The 17,574-nt window shown below is 38.9% G+C and overlaps 1 protein-coding gene across 2 annotated transcripts in view; it reads left to right on the forward strand.

The window, feature by feature from the left end:
* si (sucrase-isomaltase (alpha-glucosidase)) overlaps positions 1 to 17,574 on the forward strand; it is a 74,491-nt gene that overhangs the window by 40,010 nt on the left and 16,907 nt on the right. For both annotated transcript variants that reach the window (XM_044355065.1, XM_044355064.1), the window contains exons 27-40: positions 100 to 254; positions 1,077 to 1,245; positions 6,254 to 6,350; positions 7,092 to 7,204; positions 7,515 to 7,640; positions 9,169 to 9,297; positions 9,497 to 9,613; positions 9,771 to 9,833; positions 9,973 to 10,089; positions 10,195 to 10,285; positions 10,385 to 10,523; positions 11,284 to 11,417; positions 11,614 to 11,648; positions 12,288 to 12,404. In XM_044355065.1, coding sequence (XP_044211000.1) covers positions 100 to 254; positions 1,077 to 1,245; positions 6,254 to 6,350; positions 7,092 to 7,204; positions 7,515 to 7,640; positions 9,169 to 9,297; positions 9,497 to 9,613; positions 9,771 to 9,833; positions 9,973 to 10,089; positions 10,195 to 10,285; positions 10,385 to 10,523; positions 11,284 to 11,417; positions 11,614 to 11,648; positions 12,288 to 12,404 — 1,602 coding nt within the window. The remainder of the gene's footprint in view (positions 1 to 99; positions 255 to 1,076; positions 1,246 to 6,253; positions 6,351 to 7,091; positions 7,205 to 7,514; positions 7,641 to 9,168; positions 9,298 to 9,496; positions 9,614 to 9,770; positions 9,834 to 9,972; positions 10,090 to 10,194; positions 10,286 to 10,384; positions 10,524 to 11,283; positions 11,418 to 11,613; positions 11,649 to 12,287; positions 12,405 to 17,574) is intronic.

Here is a 17,574-nt window from a genome sequence, read left to right on the forward strand (position 1 = left end):
CTGACAATTTTTATGTCTTCCAATGCACGCATCCGGCTTGCTTGCTATACATTAACACACACACATACACCAACAAACAAACATTCCCTCCCTGTCCAGATCAAGGACCCGGCCACAGATCGTTATGAGGTTCCGGTGCCGCTGAAGGTTCCAGATGCTCCTGACACTAACGAGAACAACAGGCTTTACAAGGTCCATGTTACCCACAACCCATTCGGCATCCAGGTTGTAAGGAAAAGCACAGGAACCAAGATGTGAGTGTTTCAGTCATACAAGTGGATCAAGCGGGCTGACATTGTTCTGTGTTTTAGAAGAATGATTTAACATAATTCAGTAGCAATTCTGATATGGTGACATATATTGTGTTATCTAATTAAAGTTGTTAGTCTGTAACTCCTTGTTAGTGCTAACTATATTGACTTTTAACCTTGATAAGACTTTACTGGTTAAAAATAAAGGTTAAATAAATTCTATACTGTCCTAACCAATAAGGTAAATGAATATGTATTTTGGCATACATTTTGTTTTCACAAACACGATGCAATGCCTTCTCATTAAGTTGGCCCCATTTTGGGCAACACAGGTGCGTCTATTAACAAGCAATAAGGTGAGACATGGGATAAAAATTCTACTCAACTATTTGCAGGCAAGAGCTGTTTTTCCGCCTTTGAGATTAAAGTAAGAATGCTGAGTCGACTCCTTTGGCGGTGTTATCCAATCAGAAATTCTCAGGAAAGTTGCCCCGTGTATCAGTGCCTAAAGTAGTTTCCTCTTGTTCAGCAGTCATGATGATGTCACACGAAGCAGTAGAGCATCAAAAAGTCTATTCAAAGCATATCTTTAAGCGAGGATGACATTATTTTGTAGTTAAGCCTTGCATGTTTTTTTTTAGAAGTGTCAGTTGAAATTTTGCTAATTAAAATTTATGAAGTATGTTGAAGGGATGCCTGCAGTTCCTGCAGGGTTATTATGCTTATTTGTGTCAAACATTTTGTGAATAACTCCCTTTGACAATAATTCCCTCTCTCTCTTACTCTCCCTCTCTCATTGATTTAATCCTCTGTCACTTTTCTCAGTTGGGACTCCTCTGTGCCAGGTTTTACCTTCTCAGACATGTTCATCCAAGTGTCGACACGGCTGTCATCAGAGTTTGTCTACGGCTTTGGAGAGACAGAGCACCCCACCTTTAAACACAACCTTAACTATCACACCTGGGGTATGTTCTCCAAAGACCAGCCTCCTGGTGTAAGTATCACACTTAAGCGTATACTTTTACTTTACATAAATCTACACACATACAAATGAGTACAACCTCAGATGTAGCTGTTACTGTATTTCTCACCTCTGTAGGAGTATTAATACTTATTATATATTATAATATTATATTATATATTATTCTATAATATATATTATAATATTAATGAATTACCTCGTCATTAGGGCACCACCTCCTTTTTGGTTAGGATTTGTTAGTGCCAGGAGGGAGCACTAACCCTTGTTCAATTTAATCAATGAATCAGTCTCACAATCATAAGTTCTTGTCCCAAACAGTGACTTCTGTTTACTGCAGCTCAAAGAAACAACCAAACACTTTTAGGATAAATGAAGACATTAATTAATAGCTAAACATCTTGAGGATACATGATAAAGCATAGATAATATAATATATACAGACAATATACAGAAAAAAATAAATAAAAAGAAAGTAAAATAAATAATTTAAATAAGGCCTAAGAAAGATAAAAATTAATAAAGAAAATCATTCAGCAAGAGTGGGAAGTGTGTGACTCAAGGCTTAACGTATTGTACCGGGGAATGCTAAGGGAAAAGCTAATTCAGCTTCTCTAAATAAATTCTTTAATTTTAACGTTATTCGACATCAACCCTTGATCACAAAGCCATGTTATGCCTTACTGTTGGGGTGTCTCGTCGTGGTAGAGGCGTCATCTTGGCAGGTCCAGCATTGTTTGACGCAGCATCACCAGCGGTGTTGCAGTGGAAGAGCCCGTGTCAGCTGTGGGCTGTGGCGCATCTCAGTAGATGCAGAGGTGTTGAATGCCGTTAAAGAATCAAGCTGTTTCAGGCTGCTCTGGCAGAGTCTTCAGGCTGGCTTCACTTCTGGGTTGCAGTCTTGCTGTCAGAGAGCAGTTTCAAGCGTTCTTCTTTTTATTCTTCTTCTTCTTCAAGGGTTTAAGTTGCAGATTCAGGCTTTTGGTTGGCTTGTAGTAACTTAAGTTGAGTGTCGAATAAAGTTTAGTCTGACCACGTTCAAGTCTTCGGCGGAGTCTACTTCAAAATAAAATACTGTACGTGTTTACTTCAAATTAAGTTACTATACGTGGAAATACGAGACTTGATGTTACTTGATGTTGAAACCGCATCAAACTATGTCATTGTCCCACCTGATGAAATCGGAGGGGTGGGGGGCAATTTTATATGCCAATAAAACAATTTGCTTGAGTGGGGAAAAGGCTGCTTCTTTAAAGACATTTAGCATATACATATTGTCTCTAAACAAAAAAGTGCTCATTTTAGCCATGGAGTGGATCAAATGTGTCATTTTATCAACAAAGTGAAATTCAAATTTATAGTACTATTCTATTGTGACAACAAATGTATGTTCTCATCAAAAACAGACAACATATCACATGATTTACACGTGTTTCCTATATATTTTCTTGGTATACAGAAATATATAAAGTAGCACAAAGCTTATGATGTGATACAGGTTCAGATCAGTGCTGAATACGAGAAAGATTGAACACTAAAAACATTCATTCGGATCAGATCATTATTAGGATCAGTGAAAAAAAAGGGGGGTGACAAATAAAACTTTGTTTTCCATTTATTCTGTAACACACTAACAGCCAGAAACAGCAAGGAACTTTTGCCCATAGTCTTAAATGAAAACAACATTTAAGATGTCCAATGTTTAAATAAAATATAATAAAATATATAAAATATTCAATGCTCAGTTATTGCAATATGAGGCATGAAACCTTCTTCTTTTAAACAGTGAATGAAACAGCCTCTGTCCACATCATCAAAACTTGATGATAACAAACATTCATCGCTAACGCCAGTTAGCAGCTAGATGCTAATAAGCTGCTCAGCTGCAGTACGTTAAACAGCAGGTAAACATAACTCAAATGTCACTTCGGAACCAAATTAGATGCTGGTTTGATCGTTGCTCTTCAAAATCCCTGTTAACGTTAGCGACATGCTGTCTGCCTATGACTTGTACTTACAGCAGTTTGTTTACTTTGTCTCAAATGAGACATTAAATTTTGCAATTAATCCGCAGTTCATATGCCTGCCGAACCGTGAGGGGCGATCCGTATGGATCACAGATCAACTACAATCCATTACTCCACTAGTTAACACTTGTTATTCTAGTTACTTTAAGCTTATTACTCAGTATATGACTCAGCTTAAAAACAAACTAAAGAAACTGTCAGAAGCAAGCAGCTAGACCTCCTGCACTCATTCACTAATCACAACTACAACCACTCAAGTAAAAACAATGGATGAGTGAGTCCAGACAGCTCACTGTAACTTCAACAATCAAACTAACGTTACCCACAATACATTATATGATCTCTGCTGCATTCTTGTTAAGGAGATAAATTCACACAACAGCCACACAGAGACATTTAACCATTAGAGATGAAATTAGCGACCAAAGAGACAGAGAGAGAGAAGCTGTATCTGACTCACGTTATCTGACGTCTTCTTCTTTCTTTCATGGAGATGGAAGTATTCATGTCATAACGTCCATTTGTAGCTGTTGGACATCTTGTATGTTAGTTAACAGAACTTTGTGGCTGCTGGTTAACCAGTCTGATATCATTAGCAACAATGACAAACAAGCTAACTCTCCTGGTTGTTTCTCTGGTTGCTTCTCTCTCCAGCCTCCCCGGCAGTGTCCTGCTGCTGCTGCGCTGACCAGTCCAGATAATTTCTCCCATTAGCTTAACAACAGTCCTTAACAGTCCTTCCATGGATGTATAAAGAGTCCTTCAGGCTGCAACCAAATATTCTTTTTTATATTTTGATCTCCCTTTTGCCTCTCGAAAAATAGAGGAGGATCAACCTCCTCTGCCTCTATGGACCAGCCTCCACTGGTATATATTGATGTGTATATTAGCTATACTTGAAGGAATGTTTGACGGGTAATAATTTCATAGACGAAATTTGACATTGAACTAAATTACTATTTACAGCAGCCTTTTCTATGCATTGGTGTGTTCTATCAAAACTTGTGGCATTTGTAATAGAGCACCCTGCAGTAAATGTCTTTTACATCACACCTTCACAGAGGTGACTTGTAAACAACCTTCCTGCACAGTATGTAAACTTGTCTCTCTCACATTCGTGTCACTTTGATGTGATGCTGTTGATATGAACGCCGGTTATAGAGTGTCATCATGTTTTCCCTACCGGTGTCAAGGCCAGACAGGATGAGGTTTCCACCTGCATCAGCATTATCCAGCCTAATTGCTGAGCTGTCAAGACTGCTCCACAGGGTTCAGACAAATGTTATGGTGCCCCTCGGAGAGCAAGGGAATTAGAGTAAGGACAAAAAAAAAAGGAAAATGAGAAAAAAAATGAGACAGGATGACATGGACCAATATAAAACCAGTAAAGCCATGTAATTATTATAATGTATTTTTGATTTGCTTAACCTAATTTAGGTCATAGTAGGAGACATAATAATCAAATTAAGACATATAGCATTCAACTTTTAGTCACATTATTTATGTGCTTTGTAGACATGTACAAGCTATGACTTTTTTTCCTTGTTTGGTGACATAAAGAACTATACATCAACTTGATGGGGCAGCCCAAAATGTTTACCTGGGTAGATAGACCATTTTTTTACCTCTTTAGATCATTTCACAATTTACCACTAGCAAGGTAATACCATGTGGTCCATTTCTGAGAGGTGTGGACTTACAGTGTAAAAATATTTGTGCACAACTAAATATAAAAAGAACAAACACCAACAGAACAGTATGCATATGGAACAAATGCACTGGATACTATCTGATTCTACTTTCACGGATCTTTTTTGTTGTTTTTTGTTCAAAATTTGCACAGACATGCCACAAGGATACACAACTGTAGCAACATGAAAAAAAGTTATGGTTTCAGGTTGAATACTTGATAATTGAGGGAAAAACAGACTTTATTATGTGCTATGGAAGGGATATCTTCACTCAATAAGTGAGTTGTGCACCATAAAATATAAAGGAGAATATTAATATAATGTTTTTTAGGCACAAAACCTGTTCAAAACCTGTTTTAATTCTGATAAATGTCCATACAGTAGCTGGGTTCTTACAGTAAATGTACCCAGAATGAATGTGTCTGTATCCATACATGTGTGTTTGAGCAAGAAGTCAAGAAAGACCAACAGAGAGAGACCACAAGAACATGGTCACTGGCTGTCACTCTCTTGAGTCAGGCCATCATACCATGTAATAGGGCCACAATGACACATGAACCTACACAACAAAACAGCACACACATACAAACCAATTTGACTGAGAGGCAGAGCCAGTCCTCAGAGCCATCACATTACAGGTACAGTTTAACAACTTCTTATATATCATAAGTGCAGGAGGCTGATAGAGTGTGACATGCCCATGAGTTTTCATTGCAGAACGGTGACATCTAAAAGTGGCAGATCCCCCGTCCCCTGGCACCTTTCAATGTATTCCTCTTCGCCAAGTCTGTCTAGTTCCATATCCTCGTCTCATCATTCAGGACAACAGTAGGGCCCTCTCAGTTCTAACAGGAGAAGCACTCAAAAAGTCCAAACACTACAATATGTTCATGCAGAAAATCAGTGCAAGCAAATGCAATCCTACATCTACGAACAAAAAAAATGTGCACAAGATAATTGGTTAAGTAGGCATTATAAACTATTTTTGAAAGAGCACATAAAGCTCTCTTCTGTTAATAAATTGCCAAGCTGAGAAGGGTAACCACTAAGCTACGGTTTTGTCATTAATTTTAATATTCTGTATGCTACATAAAGAGCCTCCTAATTTTGTTATAGCACCCAACAGCATTTTAAATCTCAAAATAACATCCCAGCTCTCTGCTGATGTCTTCAAACTCAGGCCATTTCACTGCTGAGTTTCAAAACCTAAACAGTGAACGGGGAATTTAGAGATCCAATTCTTTCAATAAGGTTTATCCATCTCAAACTTCCCTTTGATTCTCACTCTCTGTCTCTCTGCTACAGTACAAGAAGAACTGCTATGGAGTGCATCCATTTTATATGGGCCTTGAGACCACCGCCGATGCTCATGGTGTGCTGCTGCTAAACAGCAATGCCATGGGTGAGGAAAAAGAAAGAGAAACACACACGCACAAAGGCATACACATGCATTGTCTGTACATGCACATATGGAAATACAACCACCCTCACACAGACATATTGCACACACACACACACACACACACACACAAAACACTCAATTACATATGCAGTTGGTATTTATGTATTAATGAGTGAGGCCATTTTCCATGTTTTGAGCACATGGCCTTTGACAGGGAGTCTTATATAAGGCCAACACACCCCATGAGCACTACTCATGTCCACTTTTTCATCTCTGCATACTGAACAGCAAAACAACTCTGACAGACACAGACAAATGAGCATGCACTACACTATACACATATATATATATATATATATACACACACACACACATACATACATACATACACACACACACATATATATATATACATATACATATATACATATATGTGTGTGTGTTATATCCATACATTTTGATTTTTAAACACAAATACCTACACTTTTATATATTCCAACCAGTTTCAAATTTGATCTTTTCAGAAAATGCATTTTTATAATGACCAAAAAAGTGAATAATTAAGTACATACATCCATTTCATTCTACATAAGTTGTAGAAGAAAATTGTTTAGTTTGTTGTCCTCCCATTCCTGCCTTTCTACACTGCTTATTTACTCTTTACATACCCAGATGTGTAGATGTGACATAGTTAGTGCACACAGACTCACCACTTCATACACTTATTTGCTTTGTGTCCAGATGTGACTTTCCAGCCTACTCCAGCTTTAACCTACCGAACTGTGGGAGGCATCCTGGATTTCTACATGGTCCTGGGACCTACACCTGAGATGGTGGTGCAGGAGTACACTGCAGTAAGTCTCCTTGGTCTTCTGGTTTGTTTGTGTGTGTGTGCATGTGTTTGCCTGTGTGTGAGTGTGTTTGTATGTGTGTGTGTGTTTTGTGTCTGGCCCTGGGCCGCTGTTGATGGACTGCAGCAGCTGGGAGTTCCTCGCTTCATTGCGCTCTCTCATTTAGCCAATCTAAACACACACACACACACACACACACACACACAGACACCCACACAATCAACACTTTATGGACACTGTCCCGTTTTCCTATAAAACAACTTTTTCTGTGCTGAACTGTTTTGACTTCTTTGTTTGTTTTTCTTCTTAACAGTTGATTGGGCGACCTGTTCTACCAGCCTATTGGTCCCTTGGGTTCCAGCTCTGCCGTTACGGTTACTCCAATGACCAGGAGATATCAGATCTGTATAGAGACATGAGGGCAGCAGGTATACCCTATGTAAGTTCCCGGACAAAGACTCTATAAGATCCCTGCGTTGAACATAAGACTGGCAAAAGAAAGTAACCAAAAAACATTACAAGAAAACACAAATCATCCCATCTCATATGTTCCCGTTCAAATTTAGATTGTGAACCAAATCTAAACTCCTACTGTATATTTTTGTGAGTTCGACAGAGTGTCAGTTTTTAAATAATCATCTGTCACCACTGGCAGACTGTAGAATGAGAAGAATTAATATATGCTTAGGAACAATTGAATCATGATTTTATTTTTATTTTTCATGATCCATTTGTTTAGGACAAGTGTATTTTTGATATGTATACTCAACACCAGAAATGTGAAATAACATAAATAAATATTAGAGGACACAATGCCGATACTGCCTACATACAACTTATCCAGTGTATTTGCCTGCTTTTACCGAGCCACTGATTTAATTCAGTGTTAAATCCGTGTCTCCGCGTATGGAAAAAATTCATCAGAACTAAAACAATCTGAGAGTTTCTTCTTTTCCACTGGAGTATAGGGACGTCCAACTCAGTGGATTAGATTGAGCTAAACCCAACATAGTATCTACCCATATTTCACAATAGCATTCACTGTATGCAGACAATAACTACATAAAACTAAATTAGATTAAAGAAGATGTTAGGATGAAGCCGAACAGAGGTACTGACTTCATGGATTACATACATGGGTACACCCAGTTTAACCTAATAATACGTGACCTCTAATTTCATTTGAAATCCATCCCATTGTGGGTTTCACAGCCTCTAGACTTTGCCAGTTTATACCAGAACCAATAATTCTCTCTGACAGTGAAGTTTGTAACAAAACAGAAAGTAATATCCATCTGTGAGAGCACTGTGTTTGACCATGGCAAGACGTCTCATGTGGAAACAGGCCAGAATCCCATACCTCTTCATCATGCAGAACAGAACAAAAGAATGTCCATTGATAATCAGGTGATCCCCAGAATATGCTTTCACAAAGCCCTAACCTGCAAGGAGCTGACGCCAGCCAAAAAGAATCCTGCATCATTAGTTGGAACGAAAAGAAGCAGAGAATGCAGCTACTTACAAAGGCGACATGTGAGCTAGCTTTAAAGAATAACCAACCTTGAATTGCCATAGACATGCCAGAAAAACCAAAGTAGATGAAGTTTTGTTGTCACTGTAAGCGATAAAAGCCAGAGAGGCAAATAAACTATTTATTACTTGAAATCTCAACAGTTAGGAACATTTCTGACTTACTGACAATAAAGTTGTATTCATAAATTGTACATTATCATTTTTACTTTCTTACTTTCATAGCAGTTAAAAGTCAAATGTTTGGACTAAAATGAAATGCATGGTCTAATGAAAGCCTGTGATTTCTACTGTTATTTTGTCATACAAATACCTGAATCTAATACAGGAAGATAATACTGTTTTACCTTAATTCTATGTGTTGTTCTGGTTCTCATATAGTCAGTTTAGCCTCGGTTAATTTGTTGTCTATGAGTAACTGCCTGTATCTGTTGCAGGATGTTCAATATGCAGACATTGACTACATGGATCGTCAGCTGGACTTTGTCCTGGACCCTGAGTTCACTGGACTACCTGCCTTAGTTGACCGCATGAGGACAGAGGGCATGAGGTTCATCTTCATTCTGGTAATAAAAAGACATCATTAACTAGTGATACACTCAAGGGACAAAAATCAAAAAAAGGAAGGTGTAACTATTCTACAGCGATATTAAATGTCTAAAGCTTATATCTGTGAAAACAAGATATTAAATCATACAGAATTACTAGCCAATCTCTTCTTGGCTCATCAAATCAAAATCTTAAATTTTGTGTAATTAATTCTAGGATCCAGCCATCTCAGGCAATGAGACACGTCCATACCCTGCCTTCCAGAGAGGTAAAGCAGCGGATGTCTTCATCAAATGGCCCAAAAACATCAGTGATGAAATTGTGTGGGGGAAGGTAAGAGGGGATGGATGGCCAAACAAACAAATGTAAAAATGCTTATATACATATATTGATAAAGCAACAGAAACTGACAAAATAATGGCTTGTGCATACTGTACGACATCATCTTTGTGTGTTTATTTGTTTGTTTGTTTTGTTTTGTTTTTTGTAGGTTTGGCCAGATTTCCCCAATGTCACAGTAGATGAATCTCTGGACTGGGATACCCAAGTAGAGGTACGGTATTTCCCATGTTCACTCCACCGACACAACACTTTCTGGCTTTCCACATATTGCAAAGTATACCTAAACATTAAATTAAAGAGACAATTTTTCAGAATTTAATGTGCTGATCATATGACTGTCCCATGTCCAGCTCTACAGGGCTTACACCGCATTCCCTGACTTCTTCCGAACTACAACAGCAAAGTGGTGGCATCAAGAAATCAAGGATTTCTATGACAATATTTTGAAGTTTGATGGCCTTTGGATTGTGAGTGACCTGAAAGAAAAAATTACCTTATTTGCATTCTATTCTCATTGGGCTTGATTTTCATTTCACTTTTATCCCCTACTCTTTCTCTCTCTTCATCTATAGGACATGAACGAGCCTGCCAGTTTTGTCCATGGCACAGTTGGAGGGAAATGTCTTGGTGATCCACTTCTAGAGAACCCTCCATATATGCCACGTAAGACACATATAATAGTATTTTCTGTTCTCCTTAAGTTATAATTAGGTTATCAAGCTCTGATATCACTATATGTTTGTTTGTGTGCCCTACCAAAAGCCTTGGACTCGAAACATCTTGGCTTAAACCATAAGACCCTGTGCATGAACAGCGAGCAGATACTCAGTGATGGAAAGAAAGTCAGACACTATGATGTCCACAACCTCTATGGCTGGTCCCACACCAAGCCCACCTATGAGTAAGTATTTGTGTGTCTGTGTGTGTGTTTACATGAGTGTGTTTGTGTGTCAATGCTTTTGTATTACCTAGAGAAGCAGAATACATTTGGAACTAGAAATATTATCACAATGAACTCTGAACACTGTGAGAATAAATATAGGTAAGGAAAATGTATAACTTTGCGAACACATCTAGGAGGAAAATGTCGCCACATGAGATGCATATCTGTTATCTTCCAGCTATCACAGATTACAGTCTCATCAAATCTTTATGATGATAACCACCAATATGAAACTTCATTGGTCGTTGTGGTGAAATTCTCTCCTCACCACAGGGAGACCCGGTTGCAGAGTTAGCTATATAAGAGCCTGGGGATGATTGGTACCATTGGGCTTTGAGCCCAGGTGCTTTAGCCTTGTTAATGTTCGAGGACAATTTTACAATTTTTTTTATTATGTTGTCGCTTTTTGTGTGTGTGTGTGTGTGTGTGTGTGTGTGTATGGTGTGTGTGGGTGTGTGTATGTGTCCTTCTACGTCTATCTTTATGACAGACCTTCAAAGGACTATTTGAGGGTTAAAACTTAGTTTTAAGATTAAGGTCAGAATTAGTTTTAGGTTCAGTTTAGGGTAAGGGTTGGGGTTAGGCATTTAGCTGTGATGGTCAATGTTAGGGTAAGGGGCGAGGGAATGTATTATGTCAATGATGGTCCTCACAAGTATAGAAGTACAAACGTGGGTTTTATTTCCATGTGTAAAACAAATCTCTCCCCTCTGTGCAGTGCCCTGCTGAATGTGACAGGTAAAAGAGGCATAGTGGTGACCAGGTCCACTTACCCCTCCAGTGGAATTTGGGCTGGACATTGGCTGGGAGACAACGCTGCTAGCTGGGACCAGCTATATAAATCCATCATAGGTATCTATAAACATAGACAGCAAATATACCCCTATAAAACTAAAAATAAAACTGCATTGTGATTGTGAGCAGTAATCTGACAATATCTAGATCTTACATACTTACGACAAGGGGGAAATGTGATCGGATGATGTGCAAAAAGAGAACAAAAAAGGAATCTTTAATTTAACTCAACGTTTTCCTTTTTTTCCCACAGGCATGATGGAGTTCAGTCTGTTTGGCATCCCTTACGTAAGTATCATCATCTGATCTTGGTTTTGACAAGACATAATCTTATTGATGTGACCTTGTCCTCTCTAAGTAGATTACAGCGGCCTGAGTGATGTTATTTTGTTTGCTAGACTCTTTGATCAAAGAACGTCTTGAAACACAATGTGCAGCTTGTCATTACGAGCCCCGCCCCCTGCAAAAGGCCTGGCACTAGTCAATCAACACCTATTAGAGTGTGTTATTAATTGAGTACTCTTAAATGAAAGTTATTTTTTCTTTTCTCTGTCTTTTTACCCATCTATCTTTGTCTTTATTTCTGTCTTTTCCTCTCTCCTCACATGCTGTCCTTCTGTCTCCTCTCATCTCTTCAGTGTGTCTCTAATAATAATGATCTGACACCTCATTGATCCCTATATAGAAAATCAATTGCATGCCCCCAGCCACAGGGTCAGATACACAACACCACACACTCCTGCAGTGTCTTTCTTGCACAAGGACACTTCAGGAAAATGATGCTTGCAACAAAAGCGGTGTGACCCCACTTCCCGTGGTATGAGGGTGCTCTTTGTAGTCACACCTGCAGCCTGTGGTTCCTTCTTTCTGTCCGTCTCTGTCTCCTGGCACTCAAGCACACACATACCGTCTGTTCCTCTCTTTCAGACTGGGGCAGACATATGCGGGTTCTTTAATACAGCTGAGTATGAGATGTGTCTTCGCTGGATGCAGCTGGGTGCCTTCTATCCATACTCGCGCAACCACAATGGCAAGGGTAGCCCGGTGAGTAAATTCAAAACAGGAGAAAAAACACTCGGCTTGCATGACACAGCTGAAACTACAACAGGTGGAAAGACACTACTAGGGTTCAGCACCAGGTTTTTTGAGATCCTGGTATTTCCAGTGAATTCTCACCAAACAAATAAAATCCCAGGAATCCCAGGAAAGGAGTGATATATTCCTGGGAAGTAATTTCAGAATCACAGATAACCATTCAACCCAATACAAATTAGACAGCACAGTCCATGCATTTACATCCTAAGTTATCTGTTTTACAACTCTGCATAAGGAACTGGATCCTTTTAAAGGATATGAGATATGATTTCACTGGCCTTAAATGATACCAAGCACAGGTATTTACTCTAGCTCAAGATCTGACCGAAAATCTGGTTCTCTCTCTTTAGCTAGCATGTTCTTGTGCTCAGAAAATAGCTCAACTTCTACAAGTACACAAAAAATGTTTACCTGCAGGCACTTTTACTTATTTGCAAAAAATACAAACTCAGTTGCTTTCTCTACCTGCCTCTCTTAATCTGTGTCTGACATATACATACATACACACACACACACACACACACACACACACAACTCCACAAAAAGATAGACCTGTTTGGTGTTGTAGTGTCGGTGGCATTCATTCTAGCGGTGACCTTTAAGAGCGTTGGAACACATCTGAGAAATCCAATAACGCCCGTCCGGAGATCGATCCCACCGGGCAAAATTTCTCTGCACTGGAGTCTGCAATACTAGACAGGACACTGTTGTATGTGTATGTGTGTGTGGGTGTGTGTGTGTGTTTCCATGCCTATGCTTTTTAACGGCACAGAGTGGGGATATAATTGAATTCTCAAGGTGATCTGGGCACCGCTGCACACCACCTAACCTCCACTCCACACACACATACACCCCGCGATTCCAATCATTTAATAATGGCTTGCAAATGGGTGTTTAAACATGGAGAAAATTGACAGAAAAAAAGCACACACAGCAGGGGACAGCGGCACAAAATGATAGTTTGAGAGGAGATAAAGTCAGGGAGACAAAAAGAGAGAAGGATATATAAAAAGAACTGGAAGAAGAACAGTATAGGCGTGTAAACCAAAGATGAGAAAGGAACAGACGGATTGAGAGGAGAAAATACTGACAAGCAAATACAAATAAAGGCAGGGAAGGAGGAGTTCATAGGCTATGAGACAGAGAAAGAGAAAAACATGTTGAGGGATGAAATTGGCAGAGAATTAAACAAGACTGCAATTTAGCAAGTTAAATGGTGGTGACACAGATTAGTGATAAGGATCTGAAAGCCTGGACAAGGCTGAATAAACAATTTGCAGATTTTGAAACAACTGCAATCAAGTCAGAAAAGGGATGGGAGACTAAGAGGAGGGTTCTTGGTAAGAGAAGAGAAGATACACAAAGCAGGAGTGAGAGAGAGCTTTCAAATGTTTCAAAAAAGGGAATCAAGGTCAGCTATTTATGTAGTCTACTGTAAAAACTGTACTATTTTTCCAGTCAGCCATATAAAATCCGCAATCAACAGACAGTTAGCGACTGTAACCTCCAGTCTGCTTAACAAGGCGTTTGATAACAAAGTATTAACACCACAAACCAGACCAGAGGGTACACAAGGTCAGAGACAGTGGAGAGAAAAAGAGAAGAGAGTTTTTTGCAGAGTCATTCCCAGAGCTCTGTCACGCCTAGTGTCTCTTTGCCCTCAGACAACTTTCAGTGTTGACCTCCAGATAATTTCACTGCACCAGCAATACACTGCAGTGTCCACAGTCATATCAGAACAATACCAAAATAATTAAAGATATATCCTCCACCAAGAGTTGGTTCAGCAGCATAGTCATATTCGACTCATGTATATTGTTATTCACACAATATTCAACGGGACATATTATTCTTCGTCTAAATATATATTTTCTTGTTCTGATGTGAGCTCTGCAATGCAAAACAGAAACCCAGAGGTTTATGAGACAGGGCGAGGGAGTAGATTCCAGACAGATAAATGAAGAGAAAGACCATGTAGAGGAGAGAAAAGATGAGAAGGTCTGACACAGCCAGATAACCTAATTTTTCCTTGAAGCCGCGCGTGCAAGTGCGCGCACATTCATACATATCTGTCTACAATCAATGTGTGTCACAAGGCCTTTTGCCACTATAAATGTGATCATGAATTAGGTGAATCTTTGAGATGGATTCTCTGTCTGCTTCTCACTCTTCAGCTCTGCTTTCATTTCTTCATCAGTCCCTCCTCTGGTTTTCCACAGATGAAAAGTCTACCTTGAGGGGCCAACAGACACTGGTAGAACTGTCAAGTCATCTGATATTTGTGTGACTCCATGTTAAAAAGAATTAACCAAGTTTTTGGGAGATCATCCTGTTGGTGATCTTACCTCTCATGTAGTGACACCGAAAGCATTTACAACACTAAAAACCCTAATTAATCCATATTCATATCACACTAATACAATACAGGACCCAAACTGGGAGAGACAATGTTAGTGTCTTAAACCCCTAGGCTGCCAGGATGCCCTATGGTTACCCCATGAGGGTAAAGCCTTGGGTGGAGGTGGTGAAGCAGTTGAGTTGAGTTCTAGAAAGTTTTTATGCATCCAATTTTAAAGTTTCTAACACTACCAATGATATAACACATAGAAAGGTACAAAATCTCAATTCTGAGAGGCTGAAACCAGAGAATGATTGGTATTTCTGCTTGTTAATTGACTTAAATGATTGATTGACCATCAAAAATGTTGCCAATTAATTTTCTGTTGTTTGAATAGCTAATCAACTAATTGTTTCAGCTCTAACTGATTGTTCACTAGCATTTTATTTGATGCTGTGAAGTTTAACAACAATGTTTATCTGGTATTGTTTTGGTTTTTGTTGTTTGTCTGCTTCTAAATGGCAAACTCCATGTTTAATGAGCCTCTGCAGAGAGGATGTGCCAGTTTTCCTGCTATCATATGTAAGAATAGCATTACAATTATGGATATTTTAAGGAGCTCCCCTTTACCAAGTGTGTATTTCATCCATTACTGACTGACAGCTTGCCAGGCTAATGCAATGCTTTGGCTATTATGCTCTATCTCTCTTCCTACCTCCCACTGGTCATTGCATAACTGCAATATATGACACACATGGACACAGATGATTGAGCATTAAAGAAAGAGGAATTTCACGAGAAAATGATTTTTGAATATAACTAGACCAGACCAGAGCCAGAAGCTTTAGACAAACAAAACTGCCCGAACCTGACCAGACACCTAATGCGTTGTCGGAACCTGTTGGGTTTGGTATTGGGTGGCAGAATTCGACTGTGACCTCCTGGTTTACAAATAAAGCACTGCTTGTGTCAGCTGTATCTGTTTTCTCCTCTAGTTTCCAAGACCAAGCCCATAGTCACTCATTCATATTCTTTTGATCAGTCTCCCGGTCTCCCTCTTACACACACACACAGACACACACACACACACAATTTAGCATGGTAATTACTTCCCGGTGAACACATCTGATTGTAAGGCATGAGGGTGCAAAAGGAAGGTTACTGAAAAGGGAGGCAGGTATAAGAACTCTTGGGTTTCCAGATAATTACAATCTTGTAAATTTCCTCTAAAAATTAAATGATAATCTGGTAAACTCCTTGGGTCATAAGATAATGGAAATGTTCTGTATTCAATCATGTACTGGTAGGCCTGTACTTAGTAACTGGGCTACAGTTAATAATTATTATCAAATCTGACCCAGCTAAATTGCTGCTGGGAAGGAAATGTTTGACGTTTCATTGCTCTGTGATTGTTTTAATGATTATGTGAGTTGTGTTTTTGGGGGTTTTTTTATATATAGAAAGACAGGAGAGATATACACACAAATTCACACTAAGATACCCATAACTACATAACACACTGACAGGGGCCCCAAATATACAGTGCATAAACATGCACACAGTTATATGCAAATGCAGACAGACAGACACACACACACACACACACACACACACACACACACACACAGTATCATAGGGAAGAGCATATGGTGATGACACGCTTCAGCTGAGGATCTTCATGGTCTTCTGTGTGTGTGTGTGTGTGTGTGTGTGTGTGTGTGTGTGTGTGTTAGTGAGTGTGTGTGTGTACTTGACCAGACTGATTATTGTCCTCACGACAGCTCCAACAAATGAGCTAATACATTTAGATTGGCCCATATCTACAAAATGACAGTACACCCTGTCCTCTTTTTCTGTCCTTGTCTCTTAAGGGGATGTTACACTTTGTTGCCAATTAAAATTAGGTAAATGTCAGTACAGTGTGTGGCAGAATAGTTTGAGCATCATTTATCAGTGTAATTGCGTGCAGCCCATTTTAGTATTTCTGGCATGCCACTAACTAGCTAATGTTGCTGTCAGTCTCTCTTTATGTCTTGTAACATTTTAAAGTTATTCATTTTCAGCATGTTGAAATCCAAACAAAGAGTAAACACAATGACCAAAAAATGTAGCTGTGTGTAAATGTACATTTATATCCACACACAAATAATAAAGTAAAAAATAATGCATAGTGTCTTGATTATCTTTACTGTATGTATAGCCTGTGTGTACTTGTGCCTAAGAGAAATGAACCAGAGCTTTTGAAAGGTTTAGTCAAACACTGAATAGTTGTCTCTATCTATACAGTATGTAGACAGTCTCAATCAGTGGATATTGTACAGGTATTTTGACTTTTTTTGTCCATTAGATTTGCATTCCCTAAAACATGTTGTAAACATATATGTCAACTATAGGAGCACCTGATAAACTAAATGATTCAGTGGCTGCTAAAAAAAGTAAATAAATACAAAAGAGATATTTAGATTACATCTATTATTTGTGATATTGGGCTATAGAACAATAAATATGAAAAATACTTGAAAATAACTTTTGATTGGCCATTCCCTAAACCTCTCCCCCGTTCTGAGCAAGCCTATGCACAGGGCTTTAGTCGGACGAATACTTTACATTTAAAGGATGGTTGAATGTTTTTGTAGCCTTTCAAAAACCAAAAACCTAGGAAAAAAGTGTAAGGATTAATCTGTTCTGCTCTGATCTGATCTGCTCTAACCTAGGATACAGTCATTGTCTGGATAACAAGTGTACTACCTACAGAGGTAACAGGTCTTAGCTTCCAAGGTC

This window comes from Thunnus albacares, chromosome 6 (assembly GCF_914725855.1).
Source record: "Thunnus albacares chromosome 6, fThuAlb1.1, whole genome shotgun sequence".
NCBI classification, from domain to species: Eukaryota; Metazoa; Chordata; class Actinopteri; order Scombriformes; family Scombridae; genus Thunnus; species Thunnus albacares.